At 44.0% G+C, this 19,140-nt stretch overlaps 1 protein-coding gene across 2 annotated transcripts in view; it reads left to right on the forward strand.

Moving 5' to 3' along the window:
• The window catches only part of CECR2 (CECR2 histone acetyl-lysine reader), a 118,778-nt gene that overhangs the window by 81,042 nt on the left and 18,596 nt on the right, over positions 1-19,140 (forward strand). The window contains exons 3-8 of one of the 2 annotated variants that reach the window (XM_067536049.1): positions 11,315-11,498; positions 12,601-12,740; positions 13,249-13,353; positions 14,033-14,082; positions 15,530-15,699; positions 16,242-16,319. In XM_067536049.1, coding sequence (XP_067392150.1) covers positions 12,685-12,740; positions 13,249-13,353; positions 14,033-14,082; positions 15,530-15,699; positions 16,242-16,319 — 459 coding nt within the window. In that variant the 5' untranslated portion in view covers positions 11,315-11,498; positions 12,601-12,684. Of the gene's footprint in view, positions 1-11,314; positions 11,499-12,600; positions 12,741-13,248; positions 13,354-14,032; positions 14,083-15,529; positions 15,700-16,241; positions 16,320-19,140 lie in introns of those variants that run through there. The other variant, XM_067536050.1, reaches the window with a different exon arrangement.

Here is a 19,140-nt window from a genome sequence, read left to right on the forward strand (position 1 = left end):
AAGGACCCTGCAGAAAAAAATAAAAAGGGGTAGTGTGCTGGCTAGCCAAGAGAAGCTCGATTCAGTTTTCACAGCTGTCACCAGACATAAATATAACTTTCATTATTCCTCTTATTGTCCAAGCAGGAAAGAGAGCTACTAGAATAACCATTCCTTTCACCCTAATGTTTTTTGAGGGGAAAGGTTGAGATTCCCCAGCCGATCATTTCCAGAGTCCTTCAATCTACCATTTTGGAGAACTCTTGGGTAGAGGGTGGAGGAAGACTACTTCAAGGCTGTATGTAGGGAGCCCAGAAGTAATGTCAGAGCTCTTAGTTCTGTCCAAAATAATGTTGTTTCCCACTAAAGATTAAAACTCAAGTGATGCCTGCCATTGTCCCAGCTCTTTCTGTAGTATTTGCTTATTTGTTGTCACAAAGAAAATGTGCACAATGGTGAAGTAGCAGCATTTAATGTACAAGAGACTTAAAAATACTGGAACAGGATAGATATTCTAGTCGTGGATCCAGGCAACTATTTGGCATTTATGAACCTTCAGAATGCTTAACTTCATGTGCCAGTAGTAGCTGAACATCAACAATAGAAGATTCTGCCTCAGCTGTATTTCCAGTTCATTATCACCCCTTTCCTTTTGATCTAATATCGACAATCAAAAGTTAGTCTGAGTTTTTCTGTTACAAAATTTGCAGTGGGAGCCTATAAGGGTTCTCTGCTGCCACCCCTCTACTTCGGCTACCCTCCTGGTCACGAATGACTCCAAGACCCTCTGTTTTAGCAGTCCAGTGTAGTTTATTTACAGTGTGCAGTCTCACTGCCTTTTTACAACATACAGTTTGGTTGGCTGCCACAGTAGCTTCTGCAGCCAGGCAGATAGAGCCTGTGCTCTCCGGCTTTTCCTTCCCTCTACTTTCTTCACCTGGGCCGGTATATAACTCCTGGCTAATTAGGCGGACAGCTGCTTCCCGTTCACAAATCAGGTATAGGTGTCCGTAGCCAGCTCCAATTTATCTCACTTAGGGCAGGTCTACACTGCTGACAAAATTCGGCGGCAGTCGATGGGAGTTACGCAAGCTACGCAGAGTAGCTTGTGTAACTCCAGTTGACTTCAGAACTTTCTTTTAGCGCTCCATCTCCACTGTGCTGCGCCGATGGGAAGTGCATTCTTGTTGACACAGCGCTACGGTTTTTGGGGAGGTGGTTTTATTAGATAGACTTCTGGATTGACTGAGCGTGTCTTCACTGCCACTCAGTCAAACTGGAAAAATCGATCTGACGGCAGCGAATTTGCTGCCATCAGTATGTACATAGCCTTAGTTGGGGCTGGTGTGACAGAGGGCTGGCTAAAGGGTTGCTGCCCAGCACTCTGTCACAGAGCCCGTTTAAGAGAGGATGATGTGGCAATAATTCAGTACTTGGACCATTGTGAAGGTCCTGGGTTCCTCCTGCTGGGAAGTGGAGACAGATTCTGGAAATGTGTTATTGAACCAGGTTATTGGTAAACAAAAGCAAGTCTTCTATCTTCCAGCCAAGATCTAATATATTGGAGCCTGTTTCGGAAAAAGCGCAGGTAGCCCTCCTCTTGGAAGAGGACAGTGAAAATAATAATCTTTTAAAAATTGTTTCAATCCCAGGAATGCTGCACTACCTGAAAAGGGATTTCAGCTGTTTCAGACTAAGATCTTTCCCTGGACTGTTTGTGGGTCAGAGGTCTAGAGCTTGTATTCTGTCCTCTCCAGAGCCCACCCACCAAAAGCACCGGGCAAATCTTGCCATTCCCCTCTTTCACCCCACAGTCCTCTTAAAGGGTCCCTCCTCCTAGTGGTTCTCTCCTGTTCCAAAGGATCTCTTTTGGAACCTGACTCTGCATAGTGTCCACAGATAAGTGCTTGGAAGGAGGTTCACTCAGGATGCAGGATGGGTCAGGAGAAATGGTCTTTCTGAGAGGAAAAATGCAAGTCAGTGTACTAAAACACAGGGTTCTGAGAAGGGTGCTTTGAATTCAGGGGAATCCATTGTTAAGACACATTGCTCAATACTGATTGCTTGTCTGTGCGAGAAATCCCAGGCTTCTTTTTCTTTGAGTAGAGAAGTCTCGTCGTTCTGGGAGCCAGCTATGCAGCAGATGGCCTGAGCTGCAGTGCTGTCCTTTGGGAGTGGAGTACTTCTCTTAAGTGTCTAGACCCAGATGGATGATCCCTTCCGTAGACTTGTTCCTATTCTCTCTATGCCAAGCTGCCCTGAAATTTTTGCAGCTGCTACTACAGATCATGAGCAACTCATGTAGTATCCTTGTACTAAGTGCTCTCCAAATATAAAAGAAAGTATGATAATACAAAGTATTAATGACATGATGGTTTACAAAAGAAGGAGGAGGGAGATGTGTATGTATATGTAAGTATATATTATGGTTCCAAATTACCCTGTAACAGCCCTTAAGCTACTTGTACATGTTTTTGTGGAGGTACATCTTAGGGAGAGTTTTCTAACATTCCTTTGTTTTTAGAGCTATCTTATCTTTGAGAGAGAGATACTTAATTAAAACTATTTTTAGTCCCCAGTAGAAACAGGGGGTTTTGGCCAGTATTGGTCCTATCTTTCCTGAATTTGGCAATTGAATACACTTCTCCTTTTTTCTTATGGAAAATTCCCCCTCATCATTCAGGATCCCAGAAAGGTTTTTTAAATACACCGTTCTGAGATCTATAGAATATCTCAATCTACCAATTAATCCCTTCACCTTTAAATGCCTTCATTTTGCACTGGAAGGATGCTGTTTTCAGTATGTAGTCTTGCCATTTGGCTTAGCATTGTCTTCATCGGTTGAACTTTTGTCTGAATTATGGTGATTTTGATAACCTCAGAAGAAGGAATATGCAAATCTTAATATTTAGATCTGCTGCCTTGATCCCAGTCCAAACAGATGACTCACTGGGGTTCTCAACAAGTAATAAGTCCTGTAGATTCAGGGGGTTTTGATCAGCTTCAGCAAGCGTTAACTAACCCTTCCATAGAGCCTCATACAACCGGGGGTTAGGTACTGTCCCTATCTCTCAACGGTCTTTCTTAGGACTCGACATCTAGGCATAGTGCAGAATTTATCTTGATACCCCACAATAGTCTGGTGGTGATCCTTCAACTCCTGGATGCAGACATTGTTAATAGGAAGCACAACATGAGACCTAAGTATCGTCTGCTATCTGTAAGGGATTGCCAACAGGAGTCCTTGCACAGTCAAATTACAATCCTTCCGGGAGTTCTTCTTTTTCCAACAGAGGGGGCCTGCTCCAGCAACCGTTCCAGAGGTGAACCATTAATAGAAATACTAAAGATAACCGTGGGTGTTTTTCTGACAGGCTGAGAAGTCCACATATGGACCATGCTTGTCTGGGGAAAATGGCCATCCATAGAGAGGACGATAAATATAAATTGGCTGGAGTTGAGATTATTGGGAATGTCCTGAGACATCTGGTTCTTATCTCATGTTCTCATTCTGTCCTGATTCAAAGCGGCAAATACACAGCAGCAGATTTTGCAAATTGATGAGTGAGACTTGGAGCACTCATGAGAACAGAGACTATATGCATCTGAGATAGGGCTGAACAGCAGAAACTTCTAATTTTAGCCACTTACGTACAAGTCAAACTCAAACTATTTGGTTTAGGCAACAACCCATGTCCCCAGAGGAAATATGAATTAAATGACCAGGTCCTTCAGATCATCTTCTGGAAATGGGGAACTTCATGGATCAATTTTTCTCTGAGCAGCAACAAAAATGGAGAGCAAGGAAAATCAGTGCATTCTTGTTCAGCTGGTCTGATCATATGATGTATGCCTTTCCTTTTTTTCCAATTCTTGCTCAGATAGCCAGAAAAATCAGAACAGACAAAGCCATATAGCTCTTTTTGGCCCTATGGGTCCTCGTTCCCCAGGAAACTGGAAATGTCAGTTTGGTTCCCCTGAGATTCTGCCCTCATTAGACAATCTTCTGACTCAAAGTTCAATCAGATCTTGACATCTTGAACTTGAGGGGATAGATTTTGGATGCTGTCATTTTGTGGCCTTATTCCTTCAAATCTGGAAGGAAGTTGTCTGAGGATTTTTATAGAGTTATCATATTTCCAGGAAATGGGTCCCGGCGTGATATCTGGTCTAAAAGTTTGGCAAATAGTGTCTCACTTTCTTATTTGATGACTTCATTAAAGATCTAACTGTGTACGTTCGCTGTGTGATCAAATAGAAGTTTTAGGGGCCCCAAGTCTATAAAGAGGATGTAATATCATGTCTGCAGGTTTACCAAGGCACTAATCAAACCTTGTCTGCCAATTTTAAAGTCCCAGCTGCAAGTTGGAAATTGAATTTGGCCCTGATTTGTGTAATGGAACAACCATTTGAACCAATGGCTACTCTTATTTAACATAGAAGGCTGTATGTGTTGATTATTTTCGTTAGCAAAGAACAATTTCTGCACATTTTACCCAACAAAGTGGTACTTCAGATGACACAGGAATTCTTCCTTAATACAGTCCTTCCATATCATGTCAGTTGGAATATTTCATTATATTCAGGGAGGTCACATTGCATTTACTTGATTGGGACGTGAGTTGTCCCCTATTAGTTGGGCAGAACAAAGACATTCAAAAAGACATATGCTTTTTTTGGTTTTTTTGGTCATAGGCAGAAAAGAGAAAAGGCAGAGCTGCTAAAGCCACCATATCCAATTTTATCCAAGTATCTGTCATTGAGTGTTATAGGAGGCCAGATAAAACTCTTTCAGGGAAATGGGGTCAGTCTAAAAGGGGTCATTTTCCACTTGAGGAGCAGCAAGAATCATATGGAGTAATCTGCAGAGTGGGGACATAGGCATCTCTTCACTCATTTATAAGATATTATCAGATGGACATTTCCACAAATGATGTGGCATCAGGTCCTGTAGGTTGCCATCCTATCTTGACCCCTTTTTACCTATCTTTTCTTTCTCTTCTTTTTTTAACATCTGATCTTCTTGCTAATTCTCAGTAGTCTTGTTCCAGACTGATGTTGATCTTCTATTTGTTTGTTAAAGATGTAATACTTTCTTGTTACAGGTTTATATTTGCTTGATTCATGGCTATTCTGCAGTTGTGGCATAGTTCCCTTCATTGTATATGGCAGTCAGCTGGTGCCAAAAAAGATCCAGTTGAGCTGCCTCCATGAACACATGTGGGAATGGCATATTTATGGCTTCAAAACACAATTCTGGAATGCTGGCAAGTCACAAGAGTGAGGCAGTAGTATCACCACTGATAACAAATAAAGTTTTGTTACTCGGTACTTGATCTTACCTATATTCCTTAGACCAGTGATTCTCAACCTATTTACCATTGCGGGCCATGTATGCAGCTGCATCCACACAATATAAAATATACATCATTTGTACATCACTTAACATCACGGTAAGTCACTTTTATACTAGCCCAAAAGTAGCCCAATCTATTTATTGAAATAAAGGGTTTCTTCTGTTAACACATTGGTTTATACAGGTGTGGCTGAGTGGGTGTGCATGTGTAAGAGTATGAGCAAGTGTGTGTAGGTGAAAGTTGTGTGAAAAAGACAGGAAGTGTGTGGTGTGTGTGTGAAAGAGAGAACCAGTGTGTGTAAATTATGGGAGGCAGACAGTACCAGTGCCCATGATCTATAGTACTGGGGGTGGGAGGATGAATCAGCCGGTTTCTGTATAATAGTCAGGATTGTCCTGGGTTGTTGGTCGCTGCAAGATAATTGTACATCCCTGAGCTCAGTGCTTAAAGTGGACTGGAAAAAGCATGTAGGGGTGGGAAGTCTATGATAATCCCAGCTGAAATAAATGTTCATGCATTTGGCAAGGCAGCGCTTAAAGTGCACCCTTCAGCGACCCGACTCCATTTTTAAATCTCCTTTGCCGGGGCTGAGACCTCTTGCGACTCTGCCCTCTTTAAGCCTTTCCTGAGCTGGACCCAGAAAACAGCTGCACTGTCAGCAGTGTGTCCCTCCCCAGACTGCTGAGCTGTAGGGCAGGGGGCAGAGCGTGTGGTACACAGCAACTCTCTGCCCTAGGCGCCTCTCCCTTGTAGTTTGTCTGAGGCAGGGTCAGAGCCCCACTGGAGCCTGCCCAGCTGCTGTCTGGGCCTGGGTGAGTGGGCACTGACCTCCGGCTGGCGGTAGTGACTGTGGAGGGAGGGGGTGCAGCTGGGAGAGAGGGGGCTGCTCCAAGTCCCGCTCCGTGCAGCGGGCGCCAGGAGCATGCGCTCAGTCCCCCATGGGGCTCAACACTGGGGCGCTGTCTAGGCCAGAAGGGCTGCGTCCCAATGCTGTGGAGGGCATTAAAACCCTGGAGCAGAGATTGCATGGGAGATGGGGAGAGGGCTCCTCCCCACCCTGTCTGCTGTGGTGGCCCGGTCAGGCAGCGCCACGCCTGCTCCCGGGCAATCGGGGGCAGGAGTGATCCCACCCATCCACCCACCGAACCATGCGGGACTCTAGCTGGGAAGCTGCCCATGGGACAAATTTCTACCCTGCACCAGTGCTCACCCCCACCCCACCCCAGAGACCAGACTTAGAGGCAGCCTCTGGCTCTGTCTGTGAGCTCCGGGTCTGGAAATGGCCAGCAGGGGACCGGCAGGTGGTCGCTGTCTGCCGCAGGCAGCCCTTGAGGACCATGTTCATCCCCCGCAAAGGCAACATGTAGCAGTGACTAGTGTGCCGCCTCTTCCTCCTGCTCCCCATTTCTCCAGATGCCCAGAAGCAAGGAAGCAGCGCTCTCCCTGATGATGGCAGCACTCTCTGTGCATCTCTGCAGCATGGGGAAGGAGTGGCAGGCTGAGCTCCTCCCCCAGCCACAGGGGGTTGCTTCACCTTTCTTGCTGACAAGGGAGCGCTCCAGCCGAGCTTCATGGTGCCCCACCCCGGCCGGGGCCCGGGAGTGAGGCAGTCAGCACAGCAATCTTTTGGTTTTTTTTTTTTTTAAGCAGCTGCTGTGCTAATTGGGCCGCAAGCGGGCCCAGGTTGAGAACCACTGCCTTGGCCTGAGACTTCCACATGCAGAACAAGTGCCATCTAAAATTAGACACACGCTCATTTGTCTGAGCACAGTCGGCAATCTAAGATGTGACAGGCCAGCACATGCACCAGAGCTGTTGCTATTTAGTGTAAGGTGAGGACAGAGAGTTTACATATGCTACTGTGGTCAAGGTGGGGAATTAGTGGCAAAGGAGATTAAAAGAGGGGAGCAATATGATCCAATAGGCAGGCAAGGAAGATAATTCTAGTAGCTGCATTTTGGCCAAACAGGACAGAGTAGTCCAGGCCTGGACAAGTGTTTTGCCCTTTAGGATACCACAGGACCAGACTTTTAAAATGATTTGGAAGAAGGTGCAGGGATTGGTAATTACCTGGATGTATGACGATATGGCCAGGGACAAGTGAGAGACTGTGAGCCTGGTAGGTAACGAAGGTGTCAGCTGAAATGGAGGAAGGCAGAAGAAGATCAGAATTGTCTGTGACTGCTCTCTTACATCTTCTTTTTATAAAAGTCAGAGTCAGTGCTGGTATGAACTGCTACATAATGTGATGAAAAGGAGGGAGACTAACAAAGAGGCTTTAAATGATGTTAAATCCTGGATGGTTGCAGATGGGAGAATATTGCCAGCATGTATGAGAGGTTCAAGCTTAGCTGAACAGCTTTAACTAACCATGGCTATCCTAGGACACAGTTCTTAAAAGCATTCCTGAAAGTTTCCCAGGGACTTCCCTGCTTCATACTAAGTTCATTTAGATTGTTCTGAGCGGGTGGATTGATTTAAATCACCAAGAGAAAATCATTGATTTAAATCACCAAGAGAAAATCATTGATTTAAATCAAGTTTCCCACTGATACTTCTTCACATATTTCTTAAACAATGGTGCAAATCTGATCACTAAAACATGTTCATTTACAACTTAATACAGCATTTTACAACATCTAGGAGGGTATACTTTGTGTAATTTTTAGATAACTTGATTTTTATTAATTTAGGAAATAGTACATAATACTCATTACTGGGTCAAGCTGCAGATTCAGCAGCAGTACATTAGGAATGGCAAGAACTAAATCACACACACAAACACAATAGCACTTATATTTTATTAAACTAAATCTTAAATGTTACATAAATGTTTTACATTGGCATTTGCAACAGTCTCCTGAGTTGGTTTTTTTTTTAATTTTCAAATGTTAACTCTAACAGACAAGTCATCACAACACTAAACGTACGCTGTCCTTAAAACTTCTACAACTAGCTCTCATTTTCCCCCTCCCACTGTCATTTTTATTCATAGACTGAAACAGAAATACAAGTTTTCCTGCTTTTTCAACTCCCAGTCGATTCCTTAGCTTTGAGTGAATAATACCAAATGATGGAAAATATTCTCTCCGTGCCTGCAGAGGAAGCTACTGCTGTGAAAAGTTGGCTTAGCAACTGAAGGAGCTCTGTTTCAAGGAGCCTGGCTAATGATTTCCACCAATTCAGGGGAATGACTTTGTTCAAAACATTATCAGTAAACGTAGTGTTTAAATGGTTCCATTCCAGCCCTGAAATTTATTATGACTGGCATAATTGAGGCATGATTTTGAGATGCCCATGCCATGGCAGCAGCATCTTCTTCAGAAGTTAGGCATCTACCTTTATATCTGGGGTCGAGAATGTTCACAAGAAAACGAGGTGGAGTTAATGCTTGATCCATTCACTTCTTTATTGCCTGCAGTTTAACTTTCTGGTGAGGTATTTCTTTCTTCAATGTCTCTTGTAGTGCCTTCCAAATTTCAACAGCATCAGCAATGCAGCAACAATTTCTCTGAAGTTTAAGGCTATGGATATAGGCTTCAGTATATTGAGCATGTCCTCTACATTCCTCTTTAATCCAATGTTAGATACTTTGGATGAGATACTTCCATCTATTTTATTATGGTTTTCTTCACAGTTTTATGAGAATAGGCCAGTTCTTAATATATTGTTCAAAACAATCAACCTCAGAATTCCATCGAACGTCTTGAGGGAGATTTAGTTTGGATCCTCCTGCTCTCTTCAGTGAAGCTGGAACAAAATGGTTGTTACGGAAGTATTTTGCGACTTCAGCAACATTTTCTTTTATTCCTGGAGAAGACGTACTTAAGTCTTTGGCTAAAAGATGCATTAAATGGGCACTGCAGCCATGTTATTAAAGAGCATTCTTCCGTTTCTTCTTTTAAGAATCTTCTCAACTTTGCCACGTTTGCAGCATTGTCTGTGACAAAACTGTGCATGTGACAGCTGCCATTTCTTTTAAATATTCTGTTGTATGGGCATTTCCCGATGTAGCTATTGTTTCTGAAAGATATGCAACCCCATCTTCTGTTGTCACACAGGCACATGTTACTGGATCATTGTGTACATTGCTCCACCCATCAAGGCTTAAACTGGCAAATTTCCCCTCAGTATTCCTTGCACACTGTTCAAGTTCCTTTTCATGCACTGCATCTAGCAACCTTCCACCAATGTCTGCTCAACCAGGTGGAGTGTAGCCTGGTCGTAAGGACTCAACCATGTCAATGAAGTGTTTATTGCTAACAATGTGAAAAGGAGAATTTGTGGCATAAATGAACCGAGTGATCTTTTCATCTATGGTGTCTCGTCGTTGGTATTTGCTGGTCCTTACTACAAACCCGTCCATGGTGGAGGTTTTACTGGATGATTGAAATCTTTTGCTTGCTATTGATACTTTGTTGTCTGAAATAAGTTTAGTTGCAGCACTGTTGCTAAAAGTACCAACGGATGACTCTGAAGTTGTTGCAGATAGACAGTCACAGTCGAAGTCTCTTATGCTTAAATCGATCCTGAAACAAAATTCAAAAATGATTTTGAACAGTTGTTCTTCTCACTCTATTATTCAGTTAATCATCTACATTTTTTTCAGCAAGGATGCAGATCCGATTCCAAATTACCAAAAAAGCTAAGACTGACTGCATTTAGAGTGCACTTAATTTTGTAGTAAGCCCCATTGAACTCACTGGCACTTCTGTTTTTTGAGAAAACAAGTATAGGATGGGGTTCCCTTGGGAAAGCTGAGTTATGCTGAAGTAAAATAGGGAATAGGCTTATGGCATCACCATTATGGTCTGTGGCCATGATGTTCCAAAATAAGGGGCATGTATTATGTAATATAAAATAAGAAAATGACACCCAGTGGCAACTGGCAACTCTAGATTTCTCTTACTGCCACTTTCTGTACCGTATACTTGGGTGATAGATTCTAAACCTAGTTAACTAATTAAACAAGCCATAAGGATTAGCTAAACTAAACTTTTTTCCAAGCAACATCCAACATAGCAAACAGCTTGGGAATTTACTTAATAAGTCACATTTATACTAAAAGGCATATAGACAGGGTCTCGAAGAATGGTGCATTGCAAAGTGAATTATTTAAGTTACTAACCAGTTGATCCACATTGTTCTTCAGACATATTCACATCTTCATCCACATCATTTTCTCCCAATAAGCAGTTTTCATTATAATTTTTCATTCTTCCAACTAGGCCCTGCATCTCCTCCTTGCACCGTTTACACTTGACACATTTTCCTTTTTTTACTCATAGAAGGAATTTCTTCAAAATATTCCCAGATAGGGTCTCTTACACCCAGAAGCCATGATAGTTATTCTGTGGCAAAAGTGTGGGGGAATATAGGAAGCTGTGTGTGTACTGAATAATGTCTTCCCTTTTTCTTTCCAGTTCCTTTCTACTCTGCCTCCATCCTTTGTCTCTCCGTCTTTAAGATAGTGTCTTAACTAACTCCTCTGCCTTGCTTGGCCCAGCCCCACCACCACATAAGCACAGAACAGCAACAATCCTATCCAGCCTGTATCTTTCTTTGCACATGTGACTTTAGTCTGCTGAGAAACAGAAACTGAAAGCCCAAAACTTTTAAGAAGCAAGAGCTGGTAGTTAGGCTGGACAGACTAGCACCATTAATTCATTTTTATGAGATTGTAAGTGTGGGTTTAGTATGTTTGTGATGAGGTTTAATTGTAATTGTTATTTTTTAAATGAGAGAGAAATTTAATATTTTATTGATGATTTAAAAAAAAATAAAAAAAAATCCAATTTAAATTAAAAAAAAATCCGATATATATTTTTTTAAATCATTGATTTTTATCCACCCTGGTTCTGAGCCAGCAGTGTGCAGCTTACAGCCTTGCTTGGATGTTCTGATTTCATTTCCCGCTCCCACTAAGTCCTCTCTTTTGCATATTAACCTACAGTAGGGGGGACTTGTTTCTTGATTAGATCGCAGACGTTTCACAGCTACCTTGAGGACATTATCAACTATCGCTGGGAGCTGGAGGAAGGAAAACCCAACCCCCTACGAGAATCCACTTTTCAGGAGCTGCCGCTGCGCACCCGCGTGGAGATCCTGCACCGCCTCTGCGATTACCGCCTTGATGCAGATGATGTCTTCGACCTGCTCAAGGTGCTTTGGACCACAGCAGCTGTCGGATAGGGAAGATGGCAGTTACAGGGAGCTAGGCTGGATTGTGAAATGGGGTCAGAGGGAAATGTTTGCTTTCATGGAGGCTGGTTTTCCTTTTTCATACCACTCCTTGTATACATCAGCCAGTCTCCAACCAAGGGGACAGGACTTTGCTGATGCTACTGTGGCATTTCTGGCTGTCAGTTTGGGTAGGAAGAAGAGATTGGGGATTTGAACTGTAGCTTGGAAGTATTTCTCCCTCAGGTCCTTTTTTCTCTTTGTCTTCAGACTCAGCTTTGGAAATATTGGTGACTGGGTCTCCCCATTCTCTCTCTGTCTATTAATGTTCAAGGGCTTGGGCTGGTTTGGGGTTTTTTGAGGCAGCCTCTTGGTGAGGTACATAGGTTTTCCATTGTCTGTGTATTTTGCAGGTTTGAAGATGTAATTTTTTAAATAAAAAAGAAATGGTTTTAAGGTCAGATTCTTGGTGGTAGTGCAGGGAATTAAGAGTCATGCTTTTTCCACCTCTGGAGACATGGGCTATGTCAGATTACAAAGTTGCTAAGGAAGTGGTAGGGTCCCTGTCATGGATGTACTCACAGCACAAATGCCACTACTTAAATTGGCCTGATATGGTCTTCAGAGATGTAACCAGATTTGAATATCTGGGAGTGCTTCCAGGGTATCGATAGTGCTGTGGGAGCTAGAACTGCAGTTCAGTCCTGCAGCAGCCCCCCTGCCATCCCCCATTATTCAAGTGTATTGGGAGACCTGAATGTAGGAAGTTTCCACAGAGCCTCCCATGTTATGCATGACTCTAGCCAGGGCTAATTAGACCTTCACTGTCACGAGCACCAAAAAATGAAATATTAAAACTAAAGAGAACATGCAAATTAGAAATGTCAATCTAAATCTTTCCTTAGGTGGAGAGGGAATGTATTCTTTTCTCTAGAGTAATATCTTCCCAGAACTGCATCAGAACAGATGTGTTGTGGGGGTGGAGCGGGGTGTTTGTGGAGGGATGTCAGCATGTTTTGAGTGACAGTGCGGCTGTTTTTCAACTTGTCACTGTCTCTCACTGTGTGCTCCCAACTGAATGCAGGGTTTGGATGCAGACAGCCTCCGTGTAGAACCACTGGGCGAGGATAGTAATGGTGCCCTCTACTGGTATTTCTATGGCACTCGTATGTACAAAGAAGAGCCATTGCAGGGGAAGTCAAATGGAGAATTGGCTTCAGACAGGTAACAGCTTCTAAGTTTTCCTTATTTTTCACGCAGCCTGGGTAAAGTGGACTATGCAGCAATGAATCTGAGTTAAATAAAATCTATCTGGCTGCTGCTGTTGCTGGGAGGGTGACGGTGGCCTGTGTTTGTGCAGGGCATGGGTAAGATTTGCCAAATACACCACTAGCTTAAATCCTGATGCAAGGGAACTAAAGCCAAGCATAGCCTTCGTGGCACCACAAAAAATCTGCCAAGGGAGTAGGAAGATTCCTCTGCCACCTCTGCTCCATTCCATGTTATCTGCCCCTTGGAGACAGCAGCAGTTACAAGTCATTGTCTGCTCTTGAATTAGTCACCCAGCAAGTGGGAGTCCCGTTCCTCCTTCTCTCCCTCCCTCCCTCCCGCTTGGCTGCTATAGTTAATCCCTCCCCTAGCTGGGTTCATAGCAGCTGTTCTGATTTTTTTTTCCTGCCAGCTACAGTTCCTTTCTTCAGTAGATGTTTTCTAACCTTTCATTGCGTTCCAGGGGAAATGGGGGACAGACAAATACGCCAAATGTTCCTGGGAAAACAGGCAAGAGGCGAGGGCGACCCCCAAAACGGAAAAAACTGCTGGAGGAGAATCTGTTAAGGTAAGGAAAAGGGTGTTCCTGGAATGGTTATGTGATATAGGAGAAAAGCTGGCTAGAATTTCTTGGCATTGATAGTACTGATGTACCTTTTGGGGCCTCCCATTGGTACTGAAGATCCCCTCAGAGCCCATTTGTATTTTTCCATTTGGGAGTGAAAAGGTAATTCTCCCTGTAGCCATACCTCCTGAAGCTATGATCTCAACACATCTTGCCGCAGACAGGCTTGGTTGGTACTTGGGTGAGGACTCTAAGGAAAATCCAGGTGCTGCTGGAAGCAATGGGGTGAAACAGTAGATGTCGTTCTTCCCACTGAGTCCATACTGACCCATTTGATCTGCATGGTGCTAGGGGGCACATTGCTGCTAGAGATACTGTCTTTAGATGTATTTAAAACCAAAGTCCTGCCTACTTGAAGTCGTTAAAGATCTCATGGTACTATCCATAAGAGTAGGGATGTTGTCCTGGCCGAATTCCACTTTGACCATTTACATAATTTTCCTTGAAGTTTCATTCAAATAGGATATTTCTCACTTCCAGTACAAACTTTGTGTGGTGTTGCTGTGCATTAAACAGCAGTTGCATTCCTCCCCAGAAGTGGCTGCATTTCAGTGGTTGGTGAAATGACTTGGGTATGTTTTTATATCATTACCTGTGTATGTAATTGCTTCCCTCTTTACAGGGAGAAGGCTGAAGAGAACTCGCTCATACATGAGACACAGATGAAAAATGGTAAAGACATTTTGGGGAGCGTGGGAGGAATATGATCTGCTATTGCAGTTTTAAAATCGTCCAAGGCTAAGAGAGACAAGATTGCCAAGGAAGGAGGGTTTGTTTAGTGAGATGGAAGTGGTGCCCTGTGTCTTTAGCCCCGTTGGTTTTGATTGTACTTGGAATGAGCAGTTAAAGAAATAGACTAACTTATTCCCAGGAGCCTAGGCAGCTAAATGCTTCCTGTAGAGCAAGGGACTATTCTGGGATGAGAAATGACTAATGAATTAGGTTATTGTGCAGGAGGCTGAATTTGGAATAGGCTTTGGAGGACCCTCATCTGCTCACTCACTAAGATCAGAAGAAAAGGACTATGTATGTACGCTCTCCTGAGAAGCGGAGAGCACAGGTCATGTGGACACACATCCTGTTTGTGGTGGGTGCATTTTGCCCTCTCTGTCAAAGAGAGAGTCACAAGGGTGGATAGTAATGTAGGAGAAGAAAGGGTCCTCCTTATTCTCCTTGCGTGTCTCCATCTACACTGTCAGTACTGTGTAAACCTGGAATTAGGAAAATCCATGTTCCAGGTCCTTACTGGGGAGCCCTGGACCCACAAGGAGTTAATGAGGCGAGAGGAGAGATGTCAGCATATTGTGAAAGTTTCTCCAAAGGGATTCGGTGGGAGACTCATTTCTCAAACATGAGTATCCACTGGTCTGAATGTTACTTATGGTTTAGACCTGCCCATGATGGAGGCAACTCATTTCTACCCCTTCCTTCTTCCTCAGCGTTCAGCTATCCTCTGGACTGCTGCAGCTCCGCACTCTGCATTCAGGAGAGAACTCCCAAAGCTGAAAGTACATAAACAAAATGTTTGTAGGTCTATAGGATGGAAGTTTTCTGCTAGTTTGGATAGTTTCAGCTTTAGAAGCCTGCTGTGTCAGAGTGCCATGCTGCAGCAGTCCAGCAGAGGGAGTCGAAGCAGCTGTAACCTATGAGTAGTAGACCCAGTTGATGTCCTCCACTGTGAGAAATAAATTACAGCTAAGGAAGTTAATTCTTTGTTTCCCCACTTGTCTGCTCCTCCCGGGAGCTGCCTGATAGTCATGGTTGTGGTTTTAGGGTGGGTTAGGTTAATAATAGCATTTCACCCAAAATATTCCAGATGCTGCCATAGTTTTATTTCCCACCCCAGTGTACAGTGCCCTGGAGTGTGTATTACTGGCGCTGGGGGACACAACAATGCTCTTGAGAGAGCTTTCAATGAAGCCATAGCCATGCAGGTCTTCCTGTTACATGCACGAACGATGCTTCTTGTTTCTTCCTAGCCATGACCCACGTTACCTAGGGGTGTGTACCCAGCCAACGTCTTCCTTCCTTCCTAAGTTATGGAGGGTAGGATGTGTGTTGAAGGAAAGGTGTTCGGCAGTAATCATTGCAGAGATAATATCCCTTTATGTTCTTGAAGGGTCCCAGGGACCAGGCCGTGGGACATGGTGGCTGTTGTGTCAGACAGAAGAGGAGTGGAGGCAGATCACAGAGAGCTTCAGAGAGAGAACCTCCCTAAGAGAACGGCAGCTCTACAAACTCCTGAGTGAAGACTTCCTGCCTGAGATTTGCAACATGATCGCACAGAAGGTGGGTGTGAGCACATAAAGCAGAGGCAGGGACAGCCTGTTTATCTCCATATCGTGACTGCTCTTGAGTGCAGGGACGCTGGACAGCTGGGAGAGGGCTAAAGCCAGCCAGCCATTGAAGACCCCCCAGGAATAGGGAAGGATGTCTTACCTGCTTCAGCTGAGACACTTGGAGCAGTACAGGATCCCTAAACACTATCTAGGTACCATGTAACCAGGGGATATTAGGTTTTGTTTGCAAGGAGTGGGATTTTTGATGATGGAGTGGTGGCTAGAAGTTGGATATCTAGAGTCTGAGGAATACTGCCCATCAGATAACTATTTTGAGATGGGACACATTTGGAGTCTGAACATCCTGAGAACATGCTTCTAAAATCAACGCCAAAGCCAGCCTGGTCTTTGGAGATGCCTGTCTGATGCTACTCTTATAAAGCTAATAGTAGCTTCGTGGTCATTCCTAATCCAGAAATTCCCCTAGCAACATCAGTGGTGTACCCCAATTCACATCTTTGCCTTCTCTCCCTTCCTCCACCCCCATTTCAGGAGAAGCGCCTGCAGCACACGGAGTTTTCGCCCAGGTGGATGTCTGACCATCAGCCTATCAAGCCAATCCAGCAGGAGGTGAGAAAGTTTGAAAATGGTTGCAAGCAAATATCTCAGGGGAAAAATAACCCCAATCATAGCTATTCAATAGGAAGGAAAACTTAAAAAGCATTCATGCTGAAAGAGAGCTTGATAGCAGCCATCAAATTAAACATGAATATGCAATGGCACAGAAAGAAGCCAATGCAATTATGGGCTGCATGCACAGAAGCATCACTTCATGAATCAGGGAAGTAACAGTCTTTCTCTCTAACTCAGAGAAAGCTGCACCTGCAGGACTGTATTCGCTTTGGGAACTTCATTATCCTAGAAATACTGACAAATTTGAGGCTGTTCAGAGAAAATCTAAATAGGATCAGGGGCTAGAAGGATTGATTTGCAAAGGGAAATTACAGAAGTGAAGAATGGTTAGCTTAACAAAGGTAAAAACGTGAGGCTACATATACCTGACGGAGTACACAGTAAAGGTGGAGATTAATTCTTTGGTGTAGTACACAAGGTGTAATTAGGAGAAATAGGATGGATCAGGAAGGGAAAATTTAGGTTGATTATCCTAGAAAAACTTCAACTCAAGGTCTGTTAGGCAATGGAATAATCTCCCAGTGGAGGCGGTGGGAAAAAAATAATTTTACTTGAATGTTTTAAAATAAACTGGATAAACTAAACTAAATAATAACTAATAATAACTCATAAATAAACTAATAATAACTAATAACTAAATAAACTTGGGAAAACATCCTGTAGGGAACATTGCACATGCACCACGGGGCTGGAGTGGATGGATGGTCTAGGTCTGTTCTATGCCTGTAATATGAGGGAAGAGCAGAAAGAGGGTCATGTGTTTTCCCTTTGTTAAAATAAATGAATTAGAATAGTTAAATAAATGTGGGGAAGAGCCATTCCTTGTGTTACAGAGAGGAGCCGATGGAGAGGGGAATGAGGTCCTAACCATTGCCAGTTTGACCGGGGACATTCTCCACAGAGGAGCTCACCAGCCATGAAGTGAGATGACACATTCATACACAGGCAGCAAAAATCCAAAGGTGGGGGCAGGGAAACTCATGGAGTCTCAATGGCTGCTAATCAGGTCCACTGGTGCAGAGGCTGTTAATTGCTGCCTGTGTGCCAGTACATTGGTTCCAGTGAGCTCAGGGCTTTCCCTGCACTGCTTCTTATTGTGCTTTGGAGTTGGGGTTGCTAGCAGTTACTGCGATAGGGAGTCTCAGGATATTCACATTTCCAGGGAGGGGAGTCTATTAGTGGCCCAGCATGACATTGCAGTCACGTATGCCACATGGGAGGCAGAAAGGTGCCACAGCGTCTGATGACCTGTTTGCTAAAGGTGGGGTGGGGGCTGCATTGGCAAGATCCAGGCACAAAACCTCATTCCTGCGCAGTATCGTGGCTGTGTGAGTGACCCCTTCTAGCCCCAAGCTCTGGATACTGCTTAAATCTGAGATGTGACTGCTCTGTAGGCTTCTGATCCTTCAAGGGATTTCTCAACAGGTGGTTCAGATTAACTCCTCATTAAAAACCTTCTGAGCAGCACCCTCATTAAGGAGAAACTGCGGAAATCCTAGCAGAGAACATTCAGGAGATGAGGGGAAGGGGCACGAGCTGTGCACGGGTCGGGGGAGGCCAAGGGAATAGAGCGCTTCATCTCCTTATGTTGATATTGAGTATCAGGGGATGGCCCATTTCAGAAGCCAACGGGAAAGGCAGAAAGGTGGGTCTAGGGGTGGGGGAGTCAGTGATGCTATGGCCTGCAGTGCCCTCTGTAGGAGGGAAGGAGATGGTTACATTAGAATCCCAGAAATTGGATTTGTTTTATGCAAGTAAGGAAAAACGGGATTAAAAAAAAAACCCAACCCGTGTCAACTATTGGTTCAGCAAGTAAGTGTTACTTACATTATATGCTGGCATTTCTCATCCCAACAGGTGTGCACATAGACACCTTCCAACACATCATCTGGCTGCCTGCTTAGGGGTCGGTGGCCTGATTTCCAAGATGAGCACCCTTAGCTCTCTTCGACTTCATTGGAAGTTGCAGGCACTCAGCTCCTTTGAAAATCAGGCCACTATGCATTGAAAACATCTTAAAGCATCCCAACCTATAACTGCTGTAATAAGGCCCAGTTGGACTTCAAGAGCCACTGGGAACAAATTTTGTTTTGTTTTGGCTGTATGTTGGAATCGCACTGCTCGTTGTGTTGGGTTGGTGATTTCCCTGTTTCTCCTCTTTAACTCACACCAGATCTGCTGGGGGCACCTTTGGTTTGTTTAAAACTCTTGTGTGCTCTGTAAGCACTGTGTCCTGTGCAAGGGATGGTGTCTACCCCTTGGCTTCTGCCTCCACGTTGTAGAGAGATACCTCCTGGATATGGCCGAATGTCATAGGAAAGCTTAGTGTAGCTGGACTGAAAACAGTCTTGAGCACTGCAGGCTAGGTGTTTTGCCAGCACCTTTCTAGAACACTAATACTGAAAACCATAACTGCTGTGCATATAAATATAAATATGGAGGCTGGAAGAAGGGAGGGTTGTATTCATCTGCAGAAATGGTATCTGTTGAGGCACACAGATTGGCTTGGCTCTACTGCCGTGTGAATCAAAAAACTGGCTTGATGCATCATAAATAAAATCTGCTATGTACTTGCACTGCCGGCCGGTCACCCTTTTGTCTTATTGTCTTTGGATACGTTAGCATGCCAATGACATTAGCACGTACTAAATTGGGAGGTGGTTTGAACCCCTTGAGGGGAGACACATGCAAGGAGACTGAGAGACTAAAAATATGGGGCCCAGCTGTGCACACACTTATGCGTGTGACTTCAATGGAA

This window comes from Emydura macquarii, unplaced genomic scaffold (assembly GCF_026122565.2).
Source record: "Emydura macquarii macquarii isolate MOO-44397 ecotype Brisbane River unplaced genomic scaffold, CSIRO-AGI_Emac_v2 contig_3530, whole genome shotgun sequence".
NCBI lineage: Eukaryota > Metazoa > Chordata > Testudines > Chelidae > Emydura > Emydura macquarii.